The sequence below is a fragment of the Symsagittifera roscoffensis genome, chromosome 3 (assembly GCF_963678635.1).
Source record: "Symsagittifera roscoffensis chromosome 3, txSymRosc1.1, whole genome shotgun sequence".
NCBI classification, from domain to species: Eukaryota; Metazoa; Xenacoelomorpha; order Acoela; family Convolutidae; genus Symsagittifera; species Symsagittifera roscoffensis.
The window spans coordinates 5,816,294-5,840,731 of record NC_087064.1 but is presented as its reverse complement, the minus strand read 5'-3'; the positions used below and the strand labels follow the sequence as shown (position 1 = coordinate 5,840,731).

At 34.7% G+C, this 24,438-nt stretch overlaps 2 protein-coding genes across 3 annotated transcripts in view; both read right to left on the bottom strand.

Annotated features, from left to right (window-relative positions):
• Positions 1-608: 608 nt before the first annotated feature.
• Positions 609-19,619, bottom strand: LOC134842780 (uncharacterized). Of its 2 annotated transcripts, none has more exons than XM_063859265.1 (4): positions 19,433-19,619; positions 2,530-2,778; positions 2,070-2,300; positions 609-877 (listed from the first exon to the last, which is right to left on the bottom strand). In XM_063859265.1, exons 1-4 carry the CDS (start codon positions 19,554-19,556, stop codon positions 651-653), a joined length of 831 nt encoding a protein of 276 aa, XP_063715335.1. In that variant the 5' UTR covers positions 19,557-19,619; the 3' UTR covers positions 609-650. The 2 variants fall into 2 exon arrangements, with proteins under 2 accessions (XP_063715335.1, XP_063715336.1); XM_063859266.1 differs by having other exon boundaries at positions 609-871.
• Positions 19,620-22,410: 2,791 nt separating this feature from the next.
• LOC134841538 (uncharacterized) overlaps positions 22,411-24,438 on the bottom strand; it is a 36,473-nt gene continuing 34,445 nt past the window's right edge. The window contains exon 8 of the mRNA XM_063857568.1: positions 22,411-22,608. Coding sequence (XP_063713638.1) covers positions 22,411-22,608 — 198 coding nt within the window. The remainder of the gene's footprint in view (positions 22,609-24,438) is intronic.

Sequence of the window (24,438 nt, the reverse complement as noted above, 5' to 3'; positions counted from 1 at the left end):
ATATTTCATATTGAAGCGCTTTCAGCCGTGACTAGAAGGACATTTCAAAATTTTCCAAAAAGAGTTTGTCTAATTTCATGAGAGTAAAGAAGCGATCGTGTAAAAACTTGATTTTACTAAATGAAAAATCTTTAGCGTTTCCTTGTTTCCAAATTTTTTTCAATTTAGCGCTGCCTAGGCAAAAAAAACTCCAAAAATCTTGATGATTTTTTTTTTTCATTTTTTTTTCTTAATTTCATTTTTTTGGACATATTAAGTCGATTATGCCTAATTCACTATTTTTCTACACGTTTGTATAATTTTCTCATTACGCCGCGTATAAACGATGACTTTAGTTCGGACAAACCTTTTTTGTACATGGTTGCAAAGTACTGTGGCTCTTGTATACCGGCAGTCCTTGTTGCAAATTGTGAAATGCCTAAAAAAACTTGAAAATCGTTTGTTGGGTATTCTCATTCACTTGAGGCGAGGGTTCTTAATAAGAAATATAGCAATTCACTGGGAAAAAATGAAAATTTAAGATTTAATTCTGGTCGACTGTAATCTCAGTTTTAAAATGCCCACATGTTTTGTATTAAACAAATTGTCGCAGTTGAATAATAGTTGAGAATGAATTTTGGTGAATGAGTATATTTGGCTCAGTTTTGGGACTACCAATGGCTGCTGCTGCTCTCGGGAGAATGAATATTACTGTTCTGGTGACCCGCGTTGACCTCTGGGTGGTTTGACTCTGGAGTGCCTTGAGTTATGGGCTCACTGCATATGCTCGAGGCACCAGTTGTGTCTGAGCCGGCTCCGAAAAAGTTGGAACCGATTGAGAAGTTGGACATCGGCGATTCATTGCGATCAATCGTCTCGGAGTTTTTCAAATCTTCACCTAAAAACAAAAATTAACTGCCTTGGACCAACAAAGCCTTACAAAGTATTCATGGATGTTTAATTTAATTTTCTCGAGCGAGTTGTACGAAAGTCTTTTCCGATCTAATCGAATATCCCCCCCTCGCTTAACAAAAGGTATTCAAATTGATTAATTTGAGCTTGTGAAATTTACTTAACTTTTGATTTTGTATGAGCAGTAATTTTAAGTTATTCTGAATGAAAAATAAACATTCATATTTTTCTTTCTTATTTATTATGCGATGCCACTAATCAAGCGTTTTTTCGCGTGCTTTTAATGGTATTTTTATTCAAGCAATTGCGAGAAGCATAAAACTGACTGAAAAGGAAAACATTTTAAAAAATTATTTGGAATACATAAAAAAACTTTTATACATTTAATTGACCTGATATACTACTATGAATGGCGGTTATGCATGGCACTCAATAAGATAAGCCAAAAATGCATTAACACGGATTAATGTCTTTACCGAGATCGAAAACTGTCAAGTGCGCCAAAAATTATGGACCATTCTCAACATCAAATAAAGATAGAAGGATACTTATATTCAATTTATTATTTTAAATTTATTCCAGACGCGCTTCCTCAGGAATTCGAACCCCTCGTCACCCAGAGGCCGAAATTTTTTTTATCAAAATGTTCTTCAAAAAGGTTTTTGGTACTATTTCGCGGCATCAACTTGCGGTTGGCCGTCTGACCCCAAAAGGCGTTTTTGGCACCATGTGTATAACTGTTTTAAGGGGAGCGTGCGCGAGGAAATTTTTTTTCCAAAAAATGCCCTTTGCCGGTGTTTTGACCTGTTTTTTCACGAACTTTTTGGCATTCTTGGCGTATATGGTCTGTTTTTTCAAACCTTTTTGGCTTTTCGGCCGTTTTTGAATAGTAGATTTTTATACTAATTTAGAAGACATCAGAAAATGAATTCGGTCGACAAAACTCCGATTATTTCGAACTAACATTGAGTGGATAAAAAATCGTCAATAAAAAGTCGTCAATAAAAAATCGTCAAGAAAAAATGTATTGATGGATTTTCTCCCAAGCCGAACTAAGTTTTTGGTTTTCTCGCGAGCTGAACTAAATTATAAACTTACAATTTTAAACAATGTTTACTTATAAATTTCTGGAATTAAAAAAATATTATGATTATGATTATAATTAAATCTAAGCGCACCTGTCTGAGGTTTATAATGGGCACTTGGCGACTTTCGCTTTTTCTTCTTCACTTCTGGCATTTCTATCTGGTTGTGACTCACGAAGGCCTCTTTGATCTCGGGTGGGGCGAGTACCATCATCCAGTAGAGAATAACAGAGAAAAGTGCAATTACTGCTGCCTCAATCACGTGGTACATTAAGCTATCCTTGTCCCATGCGTACACGGTGAAACCAAAAACAGCTGGGCACACTGCAAAACAAAACATTTTTAACGTGTTTTGCTTGACGAAAAAGGTTTTGTGGAAGCGCTATTTCTAAATGTTTTTTTTCTAATAAATAAATAAAATTTGCTTCCTTGAACAAACAAAATTTATTTTAAATAATTCAAATTTTCGAAAAACGAAAAAGCATAATCACTTGGCAAAGTTATTATATTAATTGAAAAGTCAAAAACTCATTTGTTGATAGTTATAACTCACGCATAAGCAGAAAGTTAGTATTTCTGTGAGCCGATTCAAAGTACAGAATAACTTCCTCCTCGTCCAACATCAAAGACATGTTTTCAGTCGCGTTGCGAACAAAGAATGCCAGCAGCGCACCCAGCAGAAGGTAGAGTCCACAGGGACCGAGAGAGAAGGCCCCGGAGATGGAGAGGAAAGGGGGGAAACAAGTATAGAGATCAGAATAGTCCGATTGATCCAGAAACGAGACCAGCAGAGCGTGCGTCACTGAAATTCAAAACAAACTATGAGGAATTGGTTGCTATGCAAGTAGCACAGAATGTTTCGATAAAAATGTTTAACTTCTAAAAAAGCAAACCATGGCAACCAACAGAAAGCAATTGAATTTTAACATTGAGTGTTAACGCACAACGCAAAATTGGTTACATATTTACAATTATTCATTTTTAAACCGTGATATGATTGAAAGTAAGCATGTTTTTAAATTGTTGCATTCCGCAGTTTATATTTAAAAAAGTAGATCAGACTTAAGCAAAAAAGTTTAAGAGTAGAGCAACCAGCTGATAGCATGGTTTATTGTTCCGACTTTCGAAAAAAGTGCGGAATATTTATGCTTGGGGTGATTTTTTTATTCAGTCAACTTTCGACTTTTTTAACTAAGCATTTTTGACTCAATTTCTTATACCATCTGAAAGATATTGTTTTCTTGAGCTCAAAAACGAAAAGATGTTTCACCTGTGACTATTTTTTGTAAAACTATGGGGGTTTGAAAAGTGCTAATTTGTCCATTTTAGGATAATTAACGCGCGATATATTGCGTTCTTAAAAAATGACTACGCGGTTAAGTAATGCGTTTCAAATTAAACTAAATTGAAAAAAATTAAATTTTAAATTGGATTTGAGGGATGCAGTCAGAACTTTCAGGGCTTCGACCTGATATAGGAGCAGTCTTGTTTTATTTAAATGTTTGGTTATCGTTCCGACTATTTTAGAAGAAAGTGGCGGAATGTTCGTGCTTGGGGTGGTTTCTTGTTCAGAAAATTTTACTTTTTAACTAGCCGTTTTTGACTATCCTTTTTTTATCATCTGAAAACTATTGATGTTTTAAGCCCAAGTTTAAAAATAATAATTAAACTGTGATCTTTTTTGCAAATTTAAAGGGTTTTGAATATTGACAGTGGAGTTGAGTCATTTGGTAGTATATTATTGAAGAGGAGTCATTTTTATAAAATGAAGAAAAAAGGTTCAAAATACCTTTTAATACCATTTTTTAGATTTTTTAAATCAATTGTTCAATTGTTCTGTTAATTTGCGCTAAAGTGCAGCCTGAATATTCAGGGCTTCGCATTGATGTACGAGCAGTCTTGTCATTTCGACTTTTGGTGACTGTATAGGAAAACTCGGAAAAATATTTGTGCTGTGATCATTTTCGCTGAGGGCTATGAGTGTTTGAAATCTGCCATTTAGGCCAATTTGTGGTAAATACCTAATGCTAATAAAAATAATTGTAAAAAAATTGTGATGCTTGTGACTCGCAGAGGAGCTAATAGTAAGTTTTATCAGGCCTGCCGACGGATAATCCGATTGTATTATCTCCCCACATTCCACACGGTTATTTTGTTGAGCGACGCTCGTTATTGCGACTTAAGGTGGTTTGTTTTTGCATCTAGAACTTTCATGTGGTACCATTATTGCAGTCCAAATTGGTCATGCTCTGGTAGACCTTATACTAGAAGTCGAGTGGGAGCTCGTCTATTGTTCTGAACAGATGGTGTAGTGAAAATATCTTAAAACGCTGGCACCGCGAAAATGTGTTCTAGTCCTGAGTATTCCGGAAACCATTGCCAGTTTCGGGAATTAAACCTATTAAAGCGTAAGCGGGGATTTCATTGGGATCAAAAACCTTTCCAAACTGTATTGAAGCATGCAAATTCTTCTAATTTATACGATAGTGTCTCAAAATATATCAGTTTGTACTTCAAAAAGCATGTGGAAGATGATTTTCAGAAAAATCAAACTTTATAAAAAGTCTTTTTTTTCTCAAAAATTTCAGCATTATCGAACTCTATTCCAGAAAAATTGAAAATCAAACTCGAACTCTATTACAAATAAAATAAAAACTCTTTCGGAATATTAAGGGTGTCTTGTTATCTATACGCTCCTTTCTCATTTTTTAATTTAATTTTGATGCAATTGACAATTTGAACTATATTCCCTTTAAGGAGAAATATATTTTTTCTGCCGGTCTGAACAGACCGTGAGTAATGCAGAAAATGCTGCAAAGTTGCATATAATTTTGAAACTTTTATATGCAAAAAAAAAGATTTAAAATGGATTTGAAGTCTATTTCAAGCTTTAATGAATTAAAATGGAATTTTTATGGTTTAGAAATCCCTTACAATCTGTTATTTCTCCTAATACTTCACTAAGATTTCTTTTTTCACCATTCCTAGCTTCATTTTATTATTAAGAAATGAAAGAGTTTTTCAGAGTTGAAAATCAAAACAAGGGGTACTGAGTAAAAGGGGGTAGGGGGTATTGGATTACGTCGCTATTTCGTGCAACACGTGCTTGTCTCAAAACTTCGGTGGCAAAAATTTTCCATTTTTATTGGATTCCAGAGTCAACTTCATCTAGAATAAAGATTTTGCCGGGTAGAAAAGTGGCGATGAAGCACTGTGTTGTTCGCTTTACAAAAATCGAGCTCAAACTCGGGCTTTTACTGGAAAGGTTTTTAATAATTTATTGTTAACCTGGACCAAAGTGACCTATCAGCAAATCTATAGAAAACGGACTTAAAAAACTGAGCGAATAGATTCACGACAAAAAAGGTTCTGACGTACTGAAATTTAAATTGACTTTTTAATGAAAGTCTAAAAAGTTATTCATAGAACAGAATATACCCATGTCAGCTAGATATGACGTGTTGGTATGACTTGTAGACCTAATATGTCGGCCATAAAAGCAGAACATTCTAATTGAAGCTCCATTTGTTTTTCAAACTTTGTATTTTCCACTAATTTTTAAAAGCTTCATAATGCACTCAATTATTTCAAACACACAAAAAAACCTTTTTGCTCTCTTCTTGTTTTATTGAAACTAATTTGTAAGTAAAAATAAAATTGAAGTTAAACCCAAAATACGCGTCACAGTCTTACTATCCGACCGTCGATTATAACTTACTTTCAAATACTTCAAGTATTTCATGGCTTTAAAAAGTTATTTGATCATAGAAACAGGTGAATCAGGTTCATAATCTAAAAAACAGTTTATGATTCTTCTACTCCTTCAGAAAAGTGGGAGTTTGTTCAAGTAGAAAAGTCGTATATGTCTAACCGCTGAAATAGTCCTTTAAAGATGTGGAAACTTTATTCTAGGTTTCAGCTGGGGGATGGTTATAACCAGGGGCGGTTTGGGGGGGACGCCCCTCCTCAGGGATTCAACCCCCAAAGTGTCCCCTTTTTGTACTATTTTGATTTTGGCGCCAATATATACCAATTTTAATGGGGGGAACGCGCGCCAAAATAAACGCGATTTTTTTTGGTAAAAATTTTCCTAAAAGTGCCTAAAAACGCCTTTTTTGGCCTGTTTTTTTTTTAATTTTGCCTGCGGTGCAAGAATATTTTGGCCAAAACAGGATCTTTGTAGTGCTGTGGGAGAGCTCAAAAATCAATTTGGTCGACCTAATAAAAAAAAATTGACAAAATTTTCAAAATTTTTTTTGAAAATCCGTCCCCCCCCCTCGAAAAAATCCTAGATCCGCCCCTGGTTATAACTCAATTTTCCTTGCTGAACATTGAGGCTGCGGCTCAGTTACGATTAATTAAAATATCGAGAAAAAAAACAGAAAAATGTTAATTGTTTTTTCCCACTCAATACCTGTTTTACAATCCCTTTAATCCCCCCTTGAAAAGAGCTTGATAAATTGTTGGCGATGGTTGAATGCATGCCTCTCACACATGTCTTGGAAGCTCACGTACAGCCAGACTAATTTGATCTTAATGAAACCAGATTTAAAGCAGAGACAGAACTATCAGTCGAATGGCCTTTGCTACCTCTTTCACAGAATTTCAACTGTTTTACAGATTTTAAATTGCACCTCAAGAGCATTTACTCGCTGCCAGTATAAACAGTTTGCCTAGTATGACGTTTAAATTTACTTACAGTTCGCCTTTTTTACTTGGAATGTTGAAATTAATGTAGCATCGATGCTACAATAGTTTTAACATTTCAAGAAAGAAAGACGTACTGTAAGTCAATTTAAGGTCTTATTAGGCAAACTGTTTATGCGGGCAGCGAGTAGTCGATCTAGAGGTGCAATAACTAAAAAAAATTGTACCCAAAAATATGTGGGTAAAAAAATCATAGGAATTCTGCTGCTCGCTACGGCCTAATCAGGCCTGGAAGAACTTTTTTAAGTCTGGAAGTTTCAGCAGCCAACATTATACTATGATACTTTAATTTAGTTTAAAATATTGTTGCTTACGTCAAATTGTACAACAATGAACTTAAATTTGACGTGTATGTCATGAATGATAGGCCAAAATATCTCGTAGCAAACAAAAGCAAAAAAAGAAACAAGACTGCTCGTATCAGGGCAAAGCCCTGAATGTTCCGACTGCCTTTTAAGGTTTATGGAGCAGTAAAAACATTTAAAAAATTAAAATGAAATAAAATAAAATGAAAAAAAAAAAAATTTCTAAAATTTGAATTTTTTTTATGAAAATCATCCCCCCACACGCCATATAAAGTACAAAAGGATAATATTCGCTCCTTGTAACAAATCAATTATGGCAAATAAGCTTCTTTCAACCAATTTGCAACGATTTCTATGACGGATTAAATCTCCGCTTACGCGTTAATAGCGCGAAATACATCGCGCTTTAATTGTCCCAAATTGGCCAAAACGAAAATCTTTAAACCCCCATAACTTTACGAAAAATGATCACAGGTAAAATATCTTTTCAAATTTAAGCTCAGGACAACAATACCTTTTGAATGATATTAAAAAATTCCGTCAAAAATAGCTAGTTAAAAAGTCGAAATTTGTCTGAAGAAAAAAAAACCCACCCCGAGCACAAATATTCCGTTACTTTCGTATCGAAAGTCGGAACAACAATGAGAACAACATTTCTTATAGAAAGATTTATGATTAACAAAAATGCTCATATCAGGGCTCAATTGTCAATAAAAAAAGTAGTCGAGTTTAAAAGAAAATTGATGAAATTGATGATATTTTCAATAATTAATGAGAAAAAAAAGATATATTTTTTTAAATCATCCCTTCACACGTCATTTAAAGTACAAAGTGATATAAGTAGGGGAAGGCGACTTTTTATTGGATAGAATTTTTACCAGAAAGCAAAAACATGAGCTTTTTAACACACTTGGAGCCTTTTACCAGATAATTAAACTTAAATGACAAATATAGTGACGCTACGCTGTTCACTGAGGTTAGAGACAATTGTTTCAAAATTTCTCAGAAAAACTTTGCTCAATTCAAACACTTCTTCGTCGAATCTCCACTAACTTCGACTCATTTTATTTGAATTTTGGGAGTGTAATGAAAGAGCCAAAATAAAAACCGATCGAAATTGCGCAAAGTACATAATCCAGCCGAAAAGTTACGTTATATGAATGAAGCTTGCATGAAATTATTAATTATTTTATAATAATTAGATATTTTTGGCTGGTTCATGTGGTAGCTGGCTTATACTTCGACTGGTTTCTATACCAGAAATTTTGTATTGTGGTCTGTTAGCAAGTCGGTTTGGCTAAAACATGGTTTAGTAGGACAACTAGCCCCATATTCAGCATATAGTGAAGGTATTGACAAGACAACTAGCCTGCCTCAATTCATTTTCTAACAAATTTTGAGCCGGGATAAATCCTCGCGGTAATTGCCGCTAATCGACAAAATGCGGTTTTGAAATTTTTGGCGGTAGAAAAAGCTACAGATTTATTTTAGTATAGCTCAAAATCATTCAAGTGCTCCGAAACAACACATGTTTCTAAAAATAAACTTTGACACAGTCTAACAAAAACTGAAATTGCCGAAAACACTTGGATCAATCGTACAACCCCCCCCCCCCCCCCTAAGTGACCTACCGTAGAATGCCCTCCGAAAGTATGTGTACGGTTAACTTTAATCAAATAATCAAATCTAGGCTATACTCAAAAATATCTTATGAAAAATCGATATTCCCCCTTCCTAAATCGACTTGATGTGATCCAATCCAATTGGATAATTGGCCAATCAAATTTCAACAGTATTGTCAGGCTTTTCATTAAAAACTGTGCAGATAAAATTTTAAGCCAAAATGACCAAAAATATACAATTTTCTCTGTTGAATCTATTTTACTCAATTGTTCTTGATTGTTCAAATTTCAGAGTTTTATTTGAATTTAATTTGATAAATTGTTTAAGTTCTACGTTTTCGGTTATTTTGGCTAAAAAATTCATTGAAAAATTCAATGATTTGTAGTTAACCTGGACCAAAGTGACCTATGAGCAAATCTATAGAAAACGGACTTAAAAAACTGAGCGAATAGATTCAAGACAAAAAAGGTTCTGACGTACTGAAACTTAAATTGACTTTTTAATGAATGTCTAAAAAGTTATTCATAGAACAGAATATACCCATGTCAACTAGATATGACCTGTTGGTATGACTTTTAGAACTAATATGTCGGCCATAAAAGCAGAACATTCTAATTGAATCTCCATTTGTTTTTCAAATTTTGTATTTTCCACTAATTTTTAAAAGCTTTATAATGCACTCTATTATTTCAAACACAAAAAAAAACCTTTTTGCTCTCTTCTTGTTTTATTAAAACTAATTTTTAAGTAAAAATAAATTTGAAGTTAAACCCAAAATATCCGTCACAGTCCCTAAATCGACTTGATGTGATCCAATCCGATTGGATAATTGGCCTATCAAATTTCAACAGTATTGTCAGGATTTTCATTAAAAAATTTGCACATAAAATTTTAAGCCAAAATGGCCAAAAATATACAATTTTTTCTGTTGAATCCATTTTACTCAATTGTTCCTGTTTGTTCAAATTTCAGAGTTTTATTTGAAATTAATTTGATAAATTGTTAAAGTTCTACGTTTTTGGTTATTTTGGCTAAAAAATTCATTGAACTGCTTGACATTGTTGCTTGAATGTGATTGGCTTAAATTAGCCAATCAGAATCGACCACATGAATTTCAGCTCAAGATAAAAAAATATTGATATTGGGCCGTTTGTGCGCGTCGCTGAGAAACTGTGAAGTCATTGCCTTCAACCAGACTAAACGGCGTCATTGCATCTGTCAATCATATTTGTTTATCGAGTCTTTTAAAAGGTCAATGTTATAAACTTTTGGTGAAATGTCGGTCTGGTAAAAGGTAGGTCCCCAGTGATTATGAGTAAGCACAGTGATTGCTGAGATTTAAAAAAAATCAGAGAGCAAGTACTTGACTTTTCTGCCTCTAAACTGATGCTAATCGCGAATTACCCGTGTATATATTTGCGCTTAATATGACAATCGTATAAATAAATTTTTCGCCTAAAATTGAAGCAGTTCTGTTGATGTTTTGATTTTTAAGAAACAATGTATTCTGTCGTTCTGTAATTGTTCTAAGAGACAGCCAGAAAAGTACAAAAACTGACAACTTATCTCCCAAAAAAATTCTTTTGAGATTAGTGATAATATTGAGTCATAGTCGCCCCGCTATAGCACAAATTTGGGTTTTTTGGTTATAGCCCCTCCCGTAAGAAATGAAAAACGAAAAAGATAAATTTTAAGACAAATGTCGATTGGTATTACAACAAAATGGCAGGCAGTTAATATTGCGCAGGCTAAAAGAAAGCAAGATTTTGAAGTAGTTTTAAACAGGTACTTTTTCATAGTTTTTGCCGTTTTCTTCGCATTTACTTCCTAATATCAGTCCAAGTACGCAAGAAGTTGTTCTTTGTTTCAAGTGTTTGCGACTATTTAGGTTGTTTTGAGGTTCTGAGCTTCATCCCATCATCTAAAAAAATATCAACCAAAAATCGGAATATTTTTTTTATTTCATTTTTGTTCGGATTCTCCTAACGAAAGTAACAAAATATGTGTTCTCGGGTTGCTTTTTTTCTTCAGACAAATTTCGACTTTTTAAGTAAGAACTTTTGACACATTTTTTAAACCAGTAGAATTGTATTGTTGTCCTGAGCTCATATTTAAAAAGCTCTTTACTTGTGATCATTTTTCATAAAATTATGAGGTTGCACAGATTGCCTAAATTAACTTGTAGGCGGAGATTTGATCTCTCGTAGAAATCGTTCCAAATTGGTTGACACAGGCTATTTTTCATAAGTTCTAAGTTACTAGGAGTAAAATCTATCACTTTGTACTTTATATGGCTTTTGGGGGATGATTTAAGAAAATTCAAAATTTTTGTAAATTTTTTTTGGAAAATTTGTCATTTTTTAATGCGAACAATGCTTGATATACCTTAAAAGACAGTCGGCACATTCAGGGCTTTGCTCAGATACGAGCAGTCTTGTTCGTTTTAGAAATCGTTCCAAATTGGATGAAGGAACTTATTTGCCGTAATTGGTTTGTTACTAGGAGCGAAATCCATCACGTTATACTTTACATGGCGCGTGGGTGGATGATTTTCACAAAAATGCCAAATTTACAAAAATAAAATTGTTTTTCATAACATTGTTGTTCAAGTTATTACTGTCCCATAGACCTTAAGAAGCAGTCAAAATTTTAAGAGCAGTTTGTTCATCATTAAAGGTAGAATAGGGTCGGAGATTGGTTAAACCAAAACATCCCCACATTTTCGCAGAGGAAAATTTACCATGAAGTAGAGAGTGCTCCTTATTTCAGAATGAACTCTCTTTGTTAATGTGAATTTATTTCAATTTATGATAGATATATTCGAAGATATTTATAAAGTTAGAACCTACTGATGATGTCCAAGATTGTGTGCAAAGCAGCGAACGACGCAATAATCAAAAAATCATCTCTTCAATATCAAAAACTAAGGTAAAATTCCCAAAAAAAATGAAGAATCACTTTGCTGAGAAATAAACTCAAAAAGTTCCGACCACAAAGAAGCGAATACGAGTCGCGACATAAACGCATTTGACAGACGCGACTGTAAATTTTTTTCATCGCTTTTTTTCTTGTTTGTTTTAGGTGAGGGGATGAAAGCTAGCAAAAACAAAGTGGTATGGATTTATTAAGGATTGATAAAACAATTCAGCAATTTGGGCTTAAATTGAATTAACTAACCCGTCTTAATTAACTAATAAGCTCGCAAAACGTTAGCTGTTTTGAGCAAGCTATACATGCAATAAACAACTTCAGCCAAATTCATATCGTGAATCGGTTTGTGAAACTCAAGTTCTCGACGCAAGTCATTAAATAGATATAATTTTACTTTTTTTTAGCCTAAACCAGTTGGGGAATCTTTTTCAAGCAGGCCAATGTAGCAATGAGTTTTGAAAAGGTTTCTATGCAAGTTATACGAGCAAGGAAATTTTGAAATTTTAAAAGTTATTTCATACCATGAAATAAATAGCTAGAAAATCGTCTATACTGAGTTATTAATTTTGAAAGCTATGAAGGTTTATAATATCATGAATGGGTTTCAAAAAACTTGATTTTTTAAGCAAGCTACTAAAGCAAGGATCTGGAACCTGATCTAGACTACATTTTATGATTGGATAATTTAGATATTTTACCAATGTAAAGTATTTAATATTAACCAATCATGATCCATCTAACTAACAACCCACTTATTTGTAAGTGCTGAAGTTACTTGTAATTTCAGCACCAGAGAGATTTGAATTTAACTTAGAAATTAGTTGGACTCTCCCGAGCACTTCAGCAGCCGCAATAAACCAGTATACCCTAGATCTATTGAGCCTAGCAGAGACTAGTTAAACAACCTGAGACTAGATAGTATAAGAGTAAGATTAGGATCGGTATTAGACTAAGAAGTTGCACGAATCTATCCGGCCGAAAATAAGATAGCGTGACGAGCAGACGGTGTACCCTATCCGAAATTACTCTATGAGTTAACCAACTCGGTCCTAACTCATCTGGTGCGACCATAAGTCTCGAACAAGACCTTAATAGCTTAGAATTAACCAAAATAGATTAGAAATTAGACAAAAACATTTACAAAATGTTATACGACAATAATTTAATCGAAATGTCTCTACGACTCAATAGATCAGAGCCAATATTCCGAACGATAACAGAACTACCCGGAATTGGAAGAAGACCTCGAACCAGAGACGACATACGACAAAGTAGAAACTTGCCATATAGCTATATGATAGTTAGGCAAAAACCAGAACAAACTTTTATATTTAGAATACTACTGGCAATGAATTTAGATTTTCATTTGCAAACATAAAACCTTGAAGTTAATCTTCAAAATCATTTCAGGCGCTAAACAAAATTATTAATATACAATAACGATTGATAAAAAGATCTAAGATCGTTTTCCTAAAACTCTGCAGTAATATACAAAACATGTTTGAAAAATATTTATTGAAAAATCAAAATAAAAATTAGTAGCATGACAATAAATGGTTAGTAATCATAAATCATTTTGTTGTTCCAGCTCCATCATCTAAAACATAACAGCAATCATAAACCCACTAATATCATCAAAACACTAAATCTTTCCTTTACACACATTTAAAATTTTATTAAAACTTAAATTCACTTAATTTTAAAACCAGATCATCAAGGCTTATCCTTGGATCTTAAATCATTTTCTACTTAATTAAATTTCAAATTTGATCACCAAGGCTTATCCTTGGATCAAACAGAACAACTTTGTTCTCCCCCACCCACTTAATTAGTGTCTAACGACCTCAAACGTCGATTCACTATCCAACCCTTTCTAAAGACCTAAGACTAATAGAAATTTTTAAACAAAACTAATCATTCAAATTAGGATAAACAGTGAAGAACTTCGGTTATTCATCCTTCACTTGACCCCCCCCCCCCCTCTTACCAGACCCAGGATAAATCTTAGACTTAGTAAGTTTAAAATAGTATCTAACGAACTACTCGCGTTCTAATTATACCTGAACCTTGTGGATCGATTTACTATTCTCCAACCCTTGACCACAATTACCACCTCTACCAAATAACCATCCACTATCCCTAGTCCCACGAAATTTTCGAAATTTAGCCATCACACATAATCCAAATTTTCGACTCACCACATCACAAAGTCCCATCCAACATATAATGACACACCAGTCACAAGATCAAAATACTTATGAACAAATTATTGAACAACCCCATACCACCGCTTTTCAGTCTCAAAATAATCATTTTTTTAGCCCACGATGAGCCGCCAACTTGGATCACTACACCGATCACATTCCCACCCAACCAATCTTACCTCTCCAATCCCAATAATACCACTTTTTGCTTTTCCGCCACCCGATTTTCCATCTAGTAATGTAACATCAGGCATGAATTCCGACACTAATTCACACATCTCAGTTTTATATCACATCTCACAACTCAATAACCCGAATATTGAAACCCCCGATGAATTTGCCGACTCAGAACCATCCCCATCAAATCATTTTCATAACTCTTCTAATTTTTCTCAACCCCCTTTTCAACCCATATTATCCAATAACCCTGACCCAATCACTCCCACACCCTCTTATGCTTCCCAAGTTACCCCAACCTACTCCTCATACCATTCTGACCAATCATCTCATTCTCCAGACACCCCGCGAATCTCCCCAGAGCTAGATAATTTTATTACCCTTCAACAACAACCCTACCACCTACATACCCCAACAATAAACCAAATCTCCTCCACAATCAATTCATCCAACCCCCCTACCCCTACACCCTCTTCAAATTATACTGAATCATTAGCACCATCATCAACATCAACTGAATCTTCACTCAACACTAATAGAGCTTACCGCACTTTTAAAAGAAAGTTCCCCAACCATCCTTTCCCAGCAAAACCAGGAACAGCCCGTGAATACATCAACCACCCCAAGCATACTAACACAAAAGAATTTTTAGCCATCACCTTACCCTCATTCCCACAATACACCTTAAACACCCCCCACGACACTAACGAAACACACAACTTTGTAGATGAATACGTTTTAATGCCCACTCTCTCTTGGACCTCATATTATCATTTTACTAACCCTCTTTGCTTACCTTTATCTAACACTCACATCGATATAGAGCGAAATACGGACATGCTATATCGACTCACTACACCACTAACCGCTAGACAATTTACTTACGTTGGATATAAAAAATCACTAAAAACACACACTGCACCTAGAGCTAACGAATATACACTCGAATACTCTGATCACAACATCATCAGAGCTAACCAAGATCAATTCTTAGACGACGATCGCTTCGCTAATCCACAAATTACCGAGAAATTTTTCATCAAGACACCATATATATTTACACTAAACATCTTCGACCGAAAGTTTGATCACACTATTTCAGAAGCACTAACAGACACACAAGCATACGAAAGTTTTAAAGAACGCTTCCAAATATTTTCACTAACCTTTCATTTCCTTGCACCACACGAAAGAGATTTGCACTGCTCACACGATATTATGTTGCGCACTAAACAAACCCACACATATAGTTATTATCGCTTCATCCAAAATCACTTTGACCTACACACACCCTCTAGACAACCACACCATCGCTTTCAATTCATGAATTCCAAATACACTTCACCATTTTTCCTAAATTTCACATATTGTATTAAAGACACTAACCTTCATGGTATTCTTCGTAATTATGACCCCATAACCCAAATGTACATCTTCTGTCCCATCACCAAGACCTTCAACGCCGAAGAATCCCGACCCTTCCTTATCCCGCACGAGTTTGTACAACCCATAGAAATCCCAATTTTAGAATTCATCCACAATACTAAATTCAATCACAAATTATATAATCTAATCCAAAACACACCTTATGAGTTTGCAGTTGGCACTGAAGAACTAACCACTATTAAGGCACTTCAATTGCTTTGGCCACTGCTTCAGACTAAAAATATCATCCGCATCTTAGCTAAACTACTAACAACTTCAGAACTAATTCACGACATCTTCCCCCACGGTTTTTTCCCCGACGACTAACAGGTAAGTATGAATTAAATGAATATTACTAACTAATTAAATATTAAAAAACTCACCATACTTTATCCATGTTTTCTTTAGATTTTTAGCCTTCATCCGACGATCACCTACAAAAACCACAAAAAACAAATAAAGATCGCAAATTTCATCAAACAGATTTCAACAATTCTATTAATCTCTTACACTTATAAATTTATAAATTTAATACCAATGTAGTAAATTCATTTCTAAAATTTTCCCCACAAGCAGTAAATCTAATTATGATGAAAATTTGTAACTTAAAATTCCCCCATAACTAGCAGTAAATTTCCAAATTCTTTGCAGTAAATTAGTAAAATGCAAATGCAGTACTAACCTTTTGATATTCTCATTTATTCGCACAGAAATTCTATCCACACTCGCACAGCTCGCCCACGAAGAATTGTTTAAAATAATGAATTTCAGTTTCAAGTTTTCACACTCAACAACTCTAACATATAATAACATGTTTCAAACTTTCCTTTAACCCGGTTGGAAAGGAATCATATACTAAACAAAACTAACCAACGCAGCTTACTAAATACCACAAATCATAGAATAACAGCATGACTAAGAAAAGGAAACCAACGGTACCCAAACCGGATTAACCCAGTTTAAAACTGGATAATTTATTCTTTTGAAGACTATTATAAAGTCTAAGAAAGAAATAATAAAACACAAAAAAGTCGAAAGACAAACCCATACCACGAACAATTTGCTTTTTGGAAAAAGGACATAACCAACAAGACATAAGAAAAACCACAACAAACCCAACATAAAACGTTGTCACATAACAGGACCCCTCACAAAAACCGCATGAAATCATACTCCCACTCCTGGCCTAACCCACCAGGAAGGACGTCCTGAGCATGCTCTATAGCCGGCCTAACCCACCGCGCTACATCCACGCTTTGTGACCACACCTCTATTTTTAATAAGAGCTACTCAAGTGTGAGTAACTCTTCAAAATAACCGAACTAAAACAAAAAGCTTTTGTGAAAACAACTAACTAAAATCATAATTAAAAAATATTAAACTAATAAATGTTTTATAAAATGTAAATTACATTATGCAATACATAGATCAGAATACAACACCAAGGACGAACATCTAAAGACAAAACGACCCCACTACACTCGAGAGAGAATGACCAACCACAATCGATATGCCACTCACAATCACAACTCAAAGGATTTAGAGTACGACTTGACTTCGCAGAAAAGGACTTCATTGAACTAGACCAATGACCACCTCGATGTTCAAGTATACGTACAGATCCGAGTAACCAGGCATCCCCTCCACGCACAATCTCCACGCAGAACAGAAAAACCTGACATAGCAAACCATTCTGAAATCAGATTTGAGTTTGTTGCAAAGACTTAGTCGTTGTCACTAGAAGACACAACGTCTTACGTCTCTAAACTCCAGCTTCCTGGAACTTCTTTAACAAAGAAGAAACAGAAGAAATAAGATGTTCGCCAAACACCAACGTCCATCATCCATCCTTCGAATTGCAGAAGAACTATTCTAAAAAACTCTGTAAAACCCGGATGGGTGGAACCTGATCTAGACTACATTTTATGATTGGATAATTTAGATATTTTACCAATGTAAAGTATTTAATATTAACCAATCATGATCCATCTAACTAACAACCCACTTATTTGTAAGTGCTGAAGTTACTTGTAATTTCAGCACCAGAGAGATTTGAATTTAACTTAGAAATTAGTTGGACTCTCCCGAGCACTTCAGCAGCCGCAATAAACCAGTATACCCTAGATCTATTGAGCCTAGCAGAGACTAGTTAAACAACCTGAGACTAGATAGTATAAGAGTAAGATTAGGATCGGTATTAGACTAAGAAGTTGCACGAATCTATCCGGCCGAAAATAAGATAGCGTGACGAGCAGACGGTGTACCCTATCCGAAATTACTCTATGAGTTAACCAACTCGATCTAACTCAGATCTTCGAAACTTTATTAACGTAAACTTTATTAGCGCTAACGATATTTTTTTAACGTAAATCGGTTCGCATAATCTTCAAAAAATGTAGAGCGCTGAAATTGTGAAAAATAAGCAGATCCATATTTTTCCTAGAGCACAACAATTCGCCAGACATTTAGTTTTTTTAAAGCAAACTATTCAAATTTTTAAGTTGTTTCAAAGCGTTGATTGGTTAGCAAAAAGTAAAAAAATTTCCACCAGGCGATTGAGCATTAACAATTCGAAGATAAATAGTCTACATCTGTTCCGTAAGAAAAAAGCTTTTGTTTCAGCCCATGTTTTAGCCCTTGCCCTTGGTTACATGATCCGCGGCCAACCATAAGATCACAGGGTTGTGAATTTGGTGATATCAACTTATTAGGTACAAAATCACTGAATCCGCCTTTGGAAAGTGTACGCAACTAATCTTCGTAATGTTGTTTTTTAGCAAAAACCAATTAGCAAAAATTTAAGTTTTTAAAGCGAGTGTTTGAGCAATTGAGTTTGAAATATTTCTGCCGGCTTTCATAAACTGAATCGAATCGCAAAGAGTTTTTTTAAAAAAACTATTGAGCGAAAAAGATTTGTACTGTTTCAAAGTATTATCACCTAAATTGATTCGCAAAAATTTGAAGTTTCTTAGAGCCGGTTAATGGGCAAAAAAACTTTCAAGTTAATTTCGTAGCGTGAACCGGTTAGCATAAAGTTAAAAATTTTCAAGTAAACTATTGAGCAATAACATTTCATTTATATTCAGGTTGTTTTAATAGATTGATTTTTTTTTTAAAAATTGTTTCAATCAACATATCGTGCAACTTAAAAAAATGTTTAAGTTTGTTTCGCATCCTCTGAGTCAATTTGGTAAAAGTTTGAATTTTTCAGCTAAGTTTTAAGCACTAAAAAAAATTAAACAGTTAAAACTGATATTTTGAAGTATTTCAAGCTAGTTCATAGAGATAATTGGTAAGCAAAAAATTTAAATTTTCTAAGCAAGCTGTTCAAAAAGCCAAGTTTTGACCAACTCACAGAAAGAATCGTTTCAAAAAAAACTCATGCCATCAAACGATAAAACTTTTAAAACAGCCTGCAGTTTTTGATAGTTTCATTTCATAGAGCACATTGGTTTGCAAAAAAATTGGGTTTCTTACCAAGAAACTTGCTGTCTCTACATAGTTCATTCAGACTGAAACGAACCTGTGCTCGAAAAAATTGGGACAAAAAAAGTATATTTACTGTCTAGACTGGAAGTTGAATTGATTTCATGTGGTCCAAGCAATGTCTTTTTCAAAAATAATTCTAGAATATTCTTGACCTTCCTTCAACCGTTGAACCTAAATTTTTTCTTAAATAGTTGCGCTCCACGAAAATAAACTTTGCCCCTAGCCCCCTAACACTTCGAAAAAGCAAATTTTTCAAAAACAGTTTTTCCTGAAAAAGAACGTGAAATTAAATTTTTTAGACATTTTTAATGTCGGTTGAATCTCGATGGGAGTCCAAAAGGCTGTAATATGATATATCCTTAAGCCGCATCTAATCTGAGGTTTGTTGGCGGTAGCTGGTTTTACGTGGAATTACAAAAAAAAATTGAAACACCCAAATACAAAAAATTTCTAGTCACTTTGCGGTTGGAAAACTAAAAAAACCTGCTCACATGCCTTTCTTGTTAGAAAACAGGTAATATTTAAAACACCATTTTGATATGATTTGTGTCATTTTGAAGAAAATTAGTCGAAAAACAAGCCGGTGCAGACTTACATGGAAGAGGAAGTATGTTGCAGAAGTAGATGAGGTTCGTAGTCTCGGGAAGCAACTTCTGCTCGGAAACTTCTTCCAGGTGACTCACTAGAATGTTGATCACACTGCCCATGGCCGCCGTCATTCCAAATTGAACTAGAATGCGACCGGTGGTGCAGAGTCCAGGGACACTTTTGGAAAAGAGGGAACTTCTATATCAACGGCGAGAGCATTTAATTCAAGTTTCAAACACGTTTCATATTACAAAACCTTTTTCGATCTCTGTAGTTTTCAACTTCACAAGTTTAGTGGAAAATAAATAACGGGGTGAAATTTTTTAGGCAAAGTTTGACTAGATTATCTTAAAAGTACAATAAGAAAGCGTAAATAATGAAGTTGAATAAAATCTATCGGTTACATCAGCTTGAAAAAAGTGTCTCCTTTCTCCTTCAGGAGCAAAAATTTCTAATTCTTTTGAGTTTTTAGAACTTATTTAAAAAATGAAAGGTTTCTGTCGGAACTAGTGTTGTCTAATCAAGACACCGGTGAGGGTCAGGACTCTACATTCGATAGCATTTCGTCAGCTAAATTTCACTATCAGCAATGCGAAACCGAGATACGAGATGCTTATGCGATTCATTTTACACATGCCATTAGCTTGTTTTGACTAAAAAAACTGCAATTTTTCAGCTAATCACTGAATATTATAATATGCATCTGGGGCGGATCTAGGATTTTCTTGAGAGGGAGACGGATTTTCAAAAAAAAATCGAAAATTTTGTCGACCTTTTTTTAGGTCGACCAAATAAACTTTCCGAGCTCTCCCAAAGCACTAAAAAGACCGTTATGGCCAAATATTTGGCGCCGCGGGCAAAAATTAAAAGAAAACAGGCCAAAAAAAAAGACATTTTTAGGCACTTTTTTGGAAATTTTGACCAAAAAATTGCGTTTTTTTGGGCGCGCTCCCCCCTCGAAAAAGTGTATATTGGCACCGAAGGCGAGTTCAAGAAAATTTTAGGGTCCACCAAAAATGGATATCTCAAAATATTAGAAAGGGTGGATGGACCCTTTGGGTCGGCAGGGTGTCGAGTCCTTGCGGAGGGGAGCGTCCGCCCCCTCATCCCCCTAATTCCGCCCCTGATATGCATACATATAAATACACACATACATTCATTCAATTTTTGTCCAGCTCCAATTTTTGTTCCCCCTACCTAAAATTCTTTAAAAAAAAACGGCTGAAACCGCACTAACAAAAATGGATTAGGATCGATTTTAGTATGAAAAAAGTACGTTGATTAAATTTAGATCGATTTTAGTATAAAAAAAGTACGAAGATTAAGTAAAAAAGATGAAAATTGATTTGGATCGATTTAAAATCTATTTAAATTGATCTTAAATCCCAGCTAAAAAAATTGATCCAAATCGATTTTAAATCAATTTAAATGCATTTTTCCTGTCTGAATTTGTTTTCATTTTTAAGGGGATTAAAATGGATTTAAATCGATTTAAATCGATTTTTTTCATTCGAGTTTTATCAGTTTCAATTTTTTATTGCATTTACTTTATGACAATCATTTTTCATTTTTCATCCATAGCGTATTGTAGCATAAAAAAGACCAAATAAACAGACCAAAATATTGATAAAATTCTATGATTTTCTTGCATATTTTGAGTTCAAAAACGGATCTATATTTACCCTTTTCTTGATTCGTTTCATAAGTTGTTGCTTAAAATTTGATTTACTTTCATGTTTTTCTATGATTTTATTGCATATTATTGAGATCACAATTTAATTTTACCTGACCCTTTTCTGGTTTGTTACACAAGATTTTGTCCATAATCTGATTTACAATGGTTTTCTATGATTTTATTGCAAATTTTTGAGTTTAAAACCTGATTTATGTGGATCATTTTAATGAATTCTATAACATCTGGCAAGAGTGTTTATGTTTAAAAAATTGAGAATAAAAAATTCCAACAACTTTTTTAAAGGGTATGTTTTTTTTTCGCCGTGTTAGCGAAAAAAAATTTTAGTGTGTCGGAAAATCCATCGAAATTGATTTAAATCGATTTTCAGGCACTTAAATCGATTTAAATCGATTTAAACTGGATTTAAGTGAGATTCTGATGGATTTAAGTGAGATTCGAATGGATTTTAGTGAGTCGAAAAATCAATCAAAATCGATTTAAATCGATTTTTTAGACACTTAAATCGATTTAAACTTTTCAATAAGATCGATTTAAATCGATTTAAAATCCATTTAAGTTCGTAGAATGTACATGGTTAATCGATTTGGATCGATTTAAAATCGATTTAAAATCAATTTAAATCGACTGGAAAACATTTCTGTCAGTGCGGGAAAGCAACAAAATTGGGTAACAAAAATCTAGGTTCCGCCGAAAAAAAAATAACTTTTACAACAGACAACCAACTTTACTTTACAAAGTGCACCTGAATATATGTGCGTTATAACTCGCATTTCAATAAAAGGGAAAAATTGATTATACTCGAGTTTCATAGTTTTTATCTATAAAAGTGAAAAGTAATAGATTAAATTCTTTTGGAATGGTTTTTGTTGCTTTATTAAGTACAGGCATTCTAATCCATTTTTAGTTGATTGTGAACACTAAATCTCGCAAATTAAATTACAAGGCTTGCCATGTTAACCCAATTAGTATCAAAACAGTCAACCATGTTTCAGTTTTTTTCCGCAAGCAAGCAATCCCGGATTGGCCCTGCCAAAAATAATCAGTCCTACTTCAGTATACAAACAGTTTTACATTGTTTGCAGATATTATTTAAAATCAATTTGGTCGACCTAAAAAAAGGTTCATAAATTTTCGAATTTTTTTTTGAAAATCGCCCCCCCCCCCCTTGAGAAAATCTTAGATCTGCCCCAGCTCGTAAGTATAGAAAATTCGAACGGTTGTTGTAACTTCTCATGCAATTAACGCAGCAAACATCGTATCTCTTTACTCAACTACAAATTGTTTATTTTTTAAATGCCCGTCACTTCCCTATCCCCGCCCAGCAGGTATCCAATCAGCACCAGGTGTATGGCTACAAGGAATGTCATTCTGAGGAGGACGAACTCCTTGTCCAGATCCTCGAACAGGTAGAGGAGGATGAAAAAGGCGAGGAGGGCGAGGAGAGTGGCGAAGATGAAACCCAGCTGGGAGATCCAGTGGAAAGACTCCTGAAACATAATAAGGATCAAGTTAATACCCCCCTTCCCAGCCCTTCCCAGATAGACCAAGTTAAGAGCCTCCACCCCAGTGTAAATTGCTAATTTAAATTAGCTAACTTTGAATTAAATTTGCTAAGAACTGCATGTAAAATGCTCTATTTTGCTCTATTTTGATTGATTGGCTGAAAGTTCGAATTCAGAACCAAGCTAACATCCAACCCCCCTAAGCGGCTTTGAGGGGGGATGTTAACTTGGTCCATTTTAAGGCCGGGGCGAGAGCGTAGCGATAAGCATGCGTGGACCAAGTTAACATCCCCCTCAAAGCCGTTGGGGGGGGGGGGATTTTAACTTGATCGCATGTGTTTGCCTATTACAACGCAACAATTGCTTAAATTAGGCGTTCTTTCAGACGAAAAACAGGTTATCCTCTACTTCTAAAAAACAAATAAAAAAACTTTTAGATCGCTGTGAAGAGAATGGGGACCAATCGTTTACCAGACCAATCTTTGTAGTAGTTAGAACATAGTTAAAAGATGCCCGAGGGGGAAAGAGCCCGGCCTGAGGGTACGAAGTGCCCGAGTGCGGCTCTTTTGCCCGAGGCCATCTTCAACTATGTTCTAAGTGTTGAAAAGTATGTTTTTGAACTTTCTGAGGGGAAGATGCCAGAAAATTATGAAAGAGCCCAAAAAATTGTGAAAGAGCCGGGAAAAGTGCGCGAAACTATGCAAATGATTTCTTTTTTTATTCATGCTTTCTAATATTTCATTTCTCATTCATGCCTTGTCGTGAAAGAACTTTTGTGAAACAGCAAAAATCTACTCTTCTAGCATAAAAAAAGATAAAAGAGTCTTTCAGCAGACCAACGTAATAAAGTGATGGATGATTGATTGACAGACTCAAAAAGACGCTCAGTCTGGGGCCAAGCTTCCCCAGTTAAATCATTTATCTCACGATTACTCAACAAAACTATCAACTTCAAAAACACAACAGTGGAAATTAGCGGCAAAACAAAGATTTAGGCGCAAAATAACACTCGTGTTGAATTGAAGCGCAGCGGAGCAAGCGGTCGCTAATCGCCAATGCCGCGTTTGAAAATAGCTATCACACTTTATAATGGCTCTGAGTCTGCTAAAAAACTATCTGCTTAAAAAAACCGGTCAGCTAAAATCTCTAGCCCCGAAGAGAATATAAAATTTTGTTTTCACATTACTAAATATTCAGCGAAAATCACGCAATTCAAACTTGTAAAGTTGAACTCGATTTTTGAGGCTGCAAACGAATCTTTTACATAGTCTCATGCTATTAGACTGGAGTTCGGTCTCTATTTAGAAAACTGCGTATTCAGACACTGTATTAACCAATTAGAATCGAGACAAGGGAGAAATGGATTTCATATCTTCCTTGTCTCGTTTCTGATTGGTTAATACAGTGTCTGCATACGCGGTTGCCTAAATACTGCTACGTAACCCTTATCTCTAATACGGCTCACAAATTCTCGTTTTTTTAATGTTCAAATATGCATCTTAAGGCTCAACTCTGATTGGTTGAAATCAATTAAAGAGAAAGAGAATATGAATATTCCTTATAAACAGAAACATACTTAACAATTCGGTAATTTCTGTGTCATACTTCTCTGTTTCGACCGTATAACAGAGAAGACCACATTGCCTTTTAAACTGAAGTGTAACCACAGAAGAGCCGCATTCCCTAATAACCGAAAAAAAATATATATATAATTCTTGTTAACGGAATTAGCAAAAAGATACGGATCTACTTAAAAAAATTACGCTCCTTTCAAGAAAAACCCGGGGGGGGGGCTGGGGTTGGGGGGGGGGGGGT

Bases quoted from the DNA above. Each gene is read 5' to 3' on its own strand.
- LOC134842780 (XM_063859265.1), bottom strand. From the start codon at position 19,556: ATGACGGCGGCCATGGGCAGTGTGATCAACATTCTAGTGAGTCACCTG. The intron at 2,779-19,432 runs GTAAGTCTGCAC...TTTGAATTTCAG, and splicing joins CAACATACTTCCTCTTCCAT to TGACGCACGCTCTGCTGGTC. The intron at 878-2,069 runs GTGCGCTTAGAT...TTTTGTTTTTAG, and splicing joins CCATTATAAACCTCAGACAG to GTGAAGATTTGAAAAACTCC.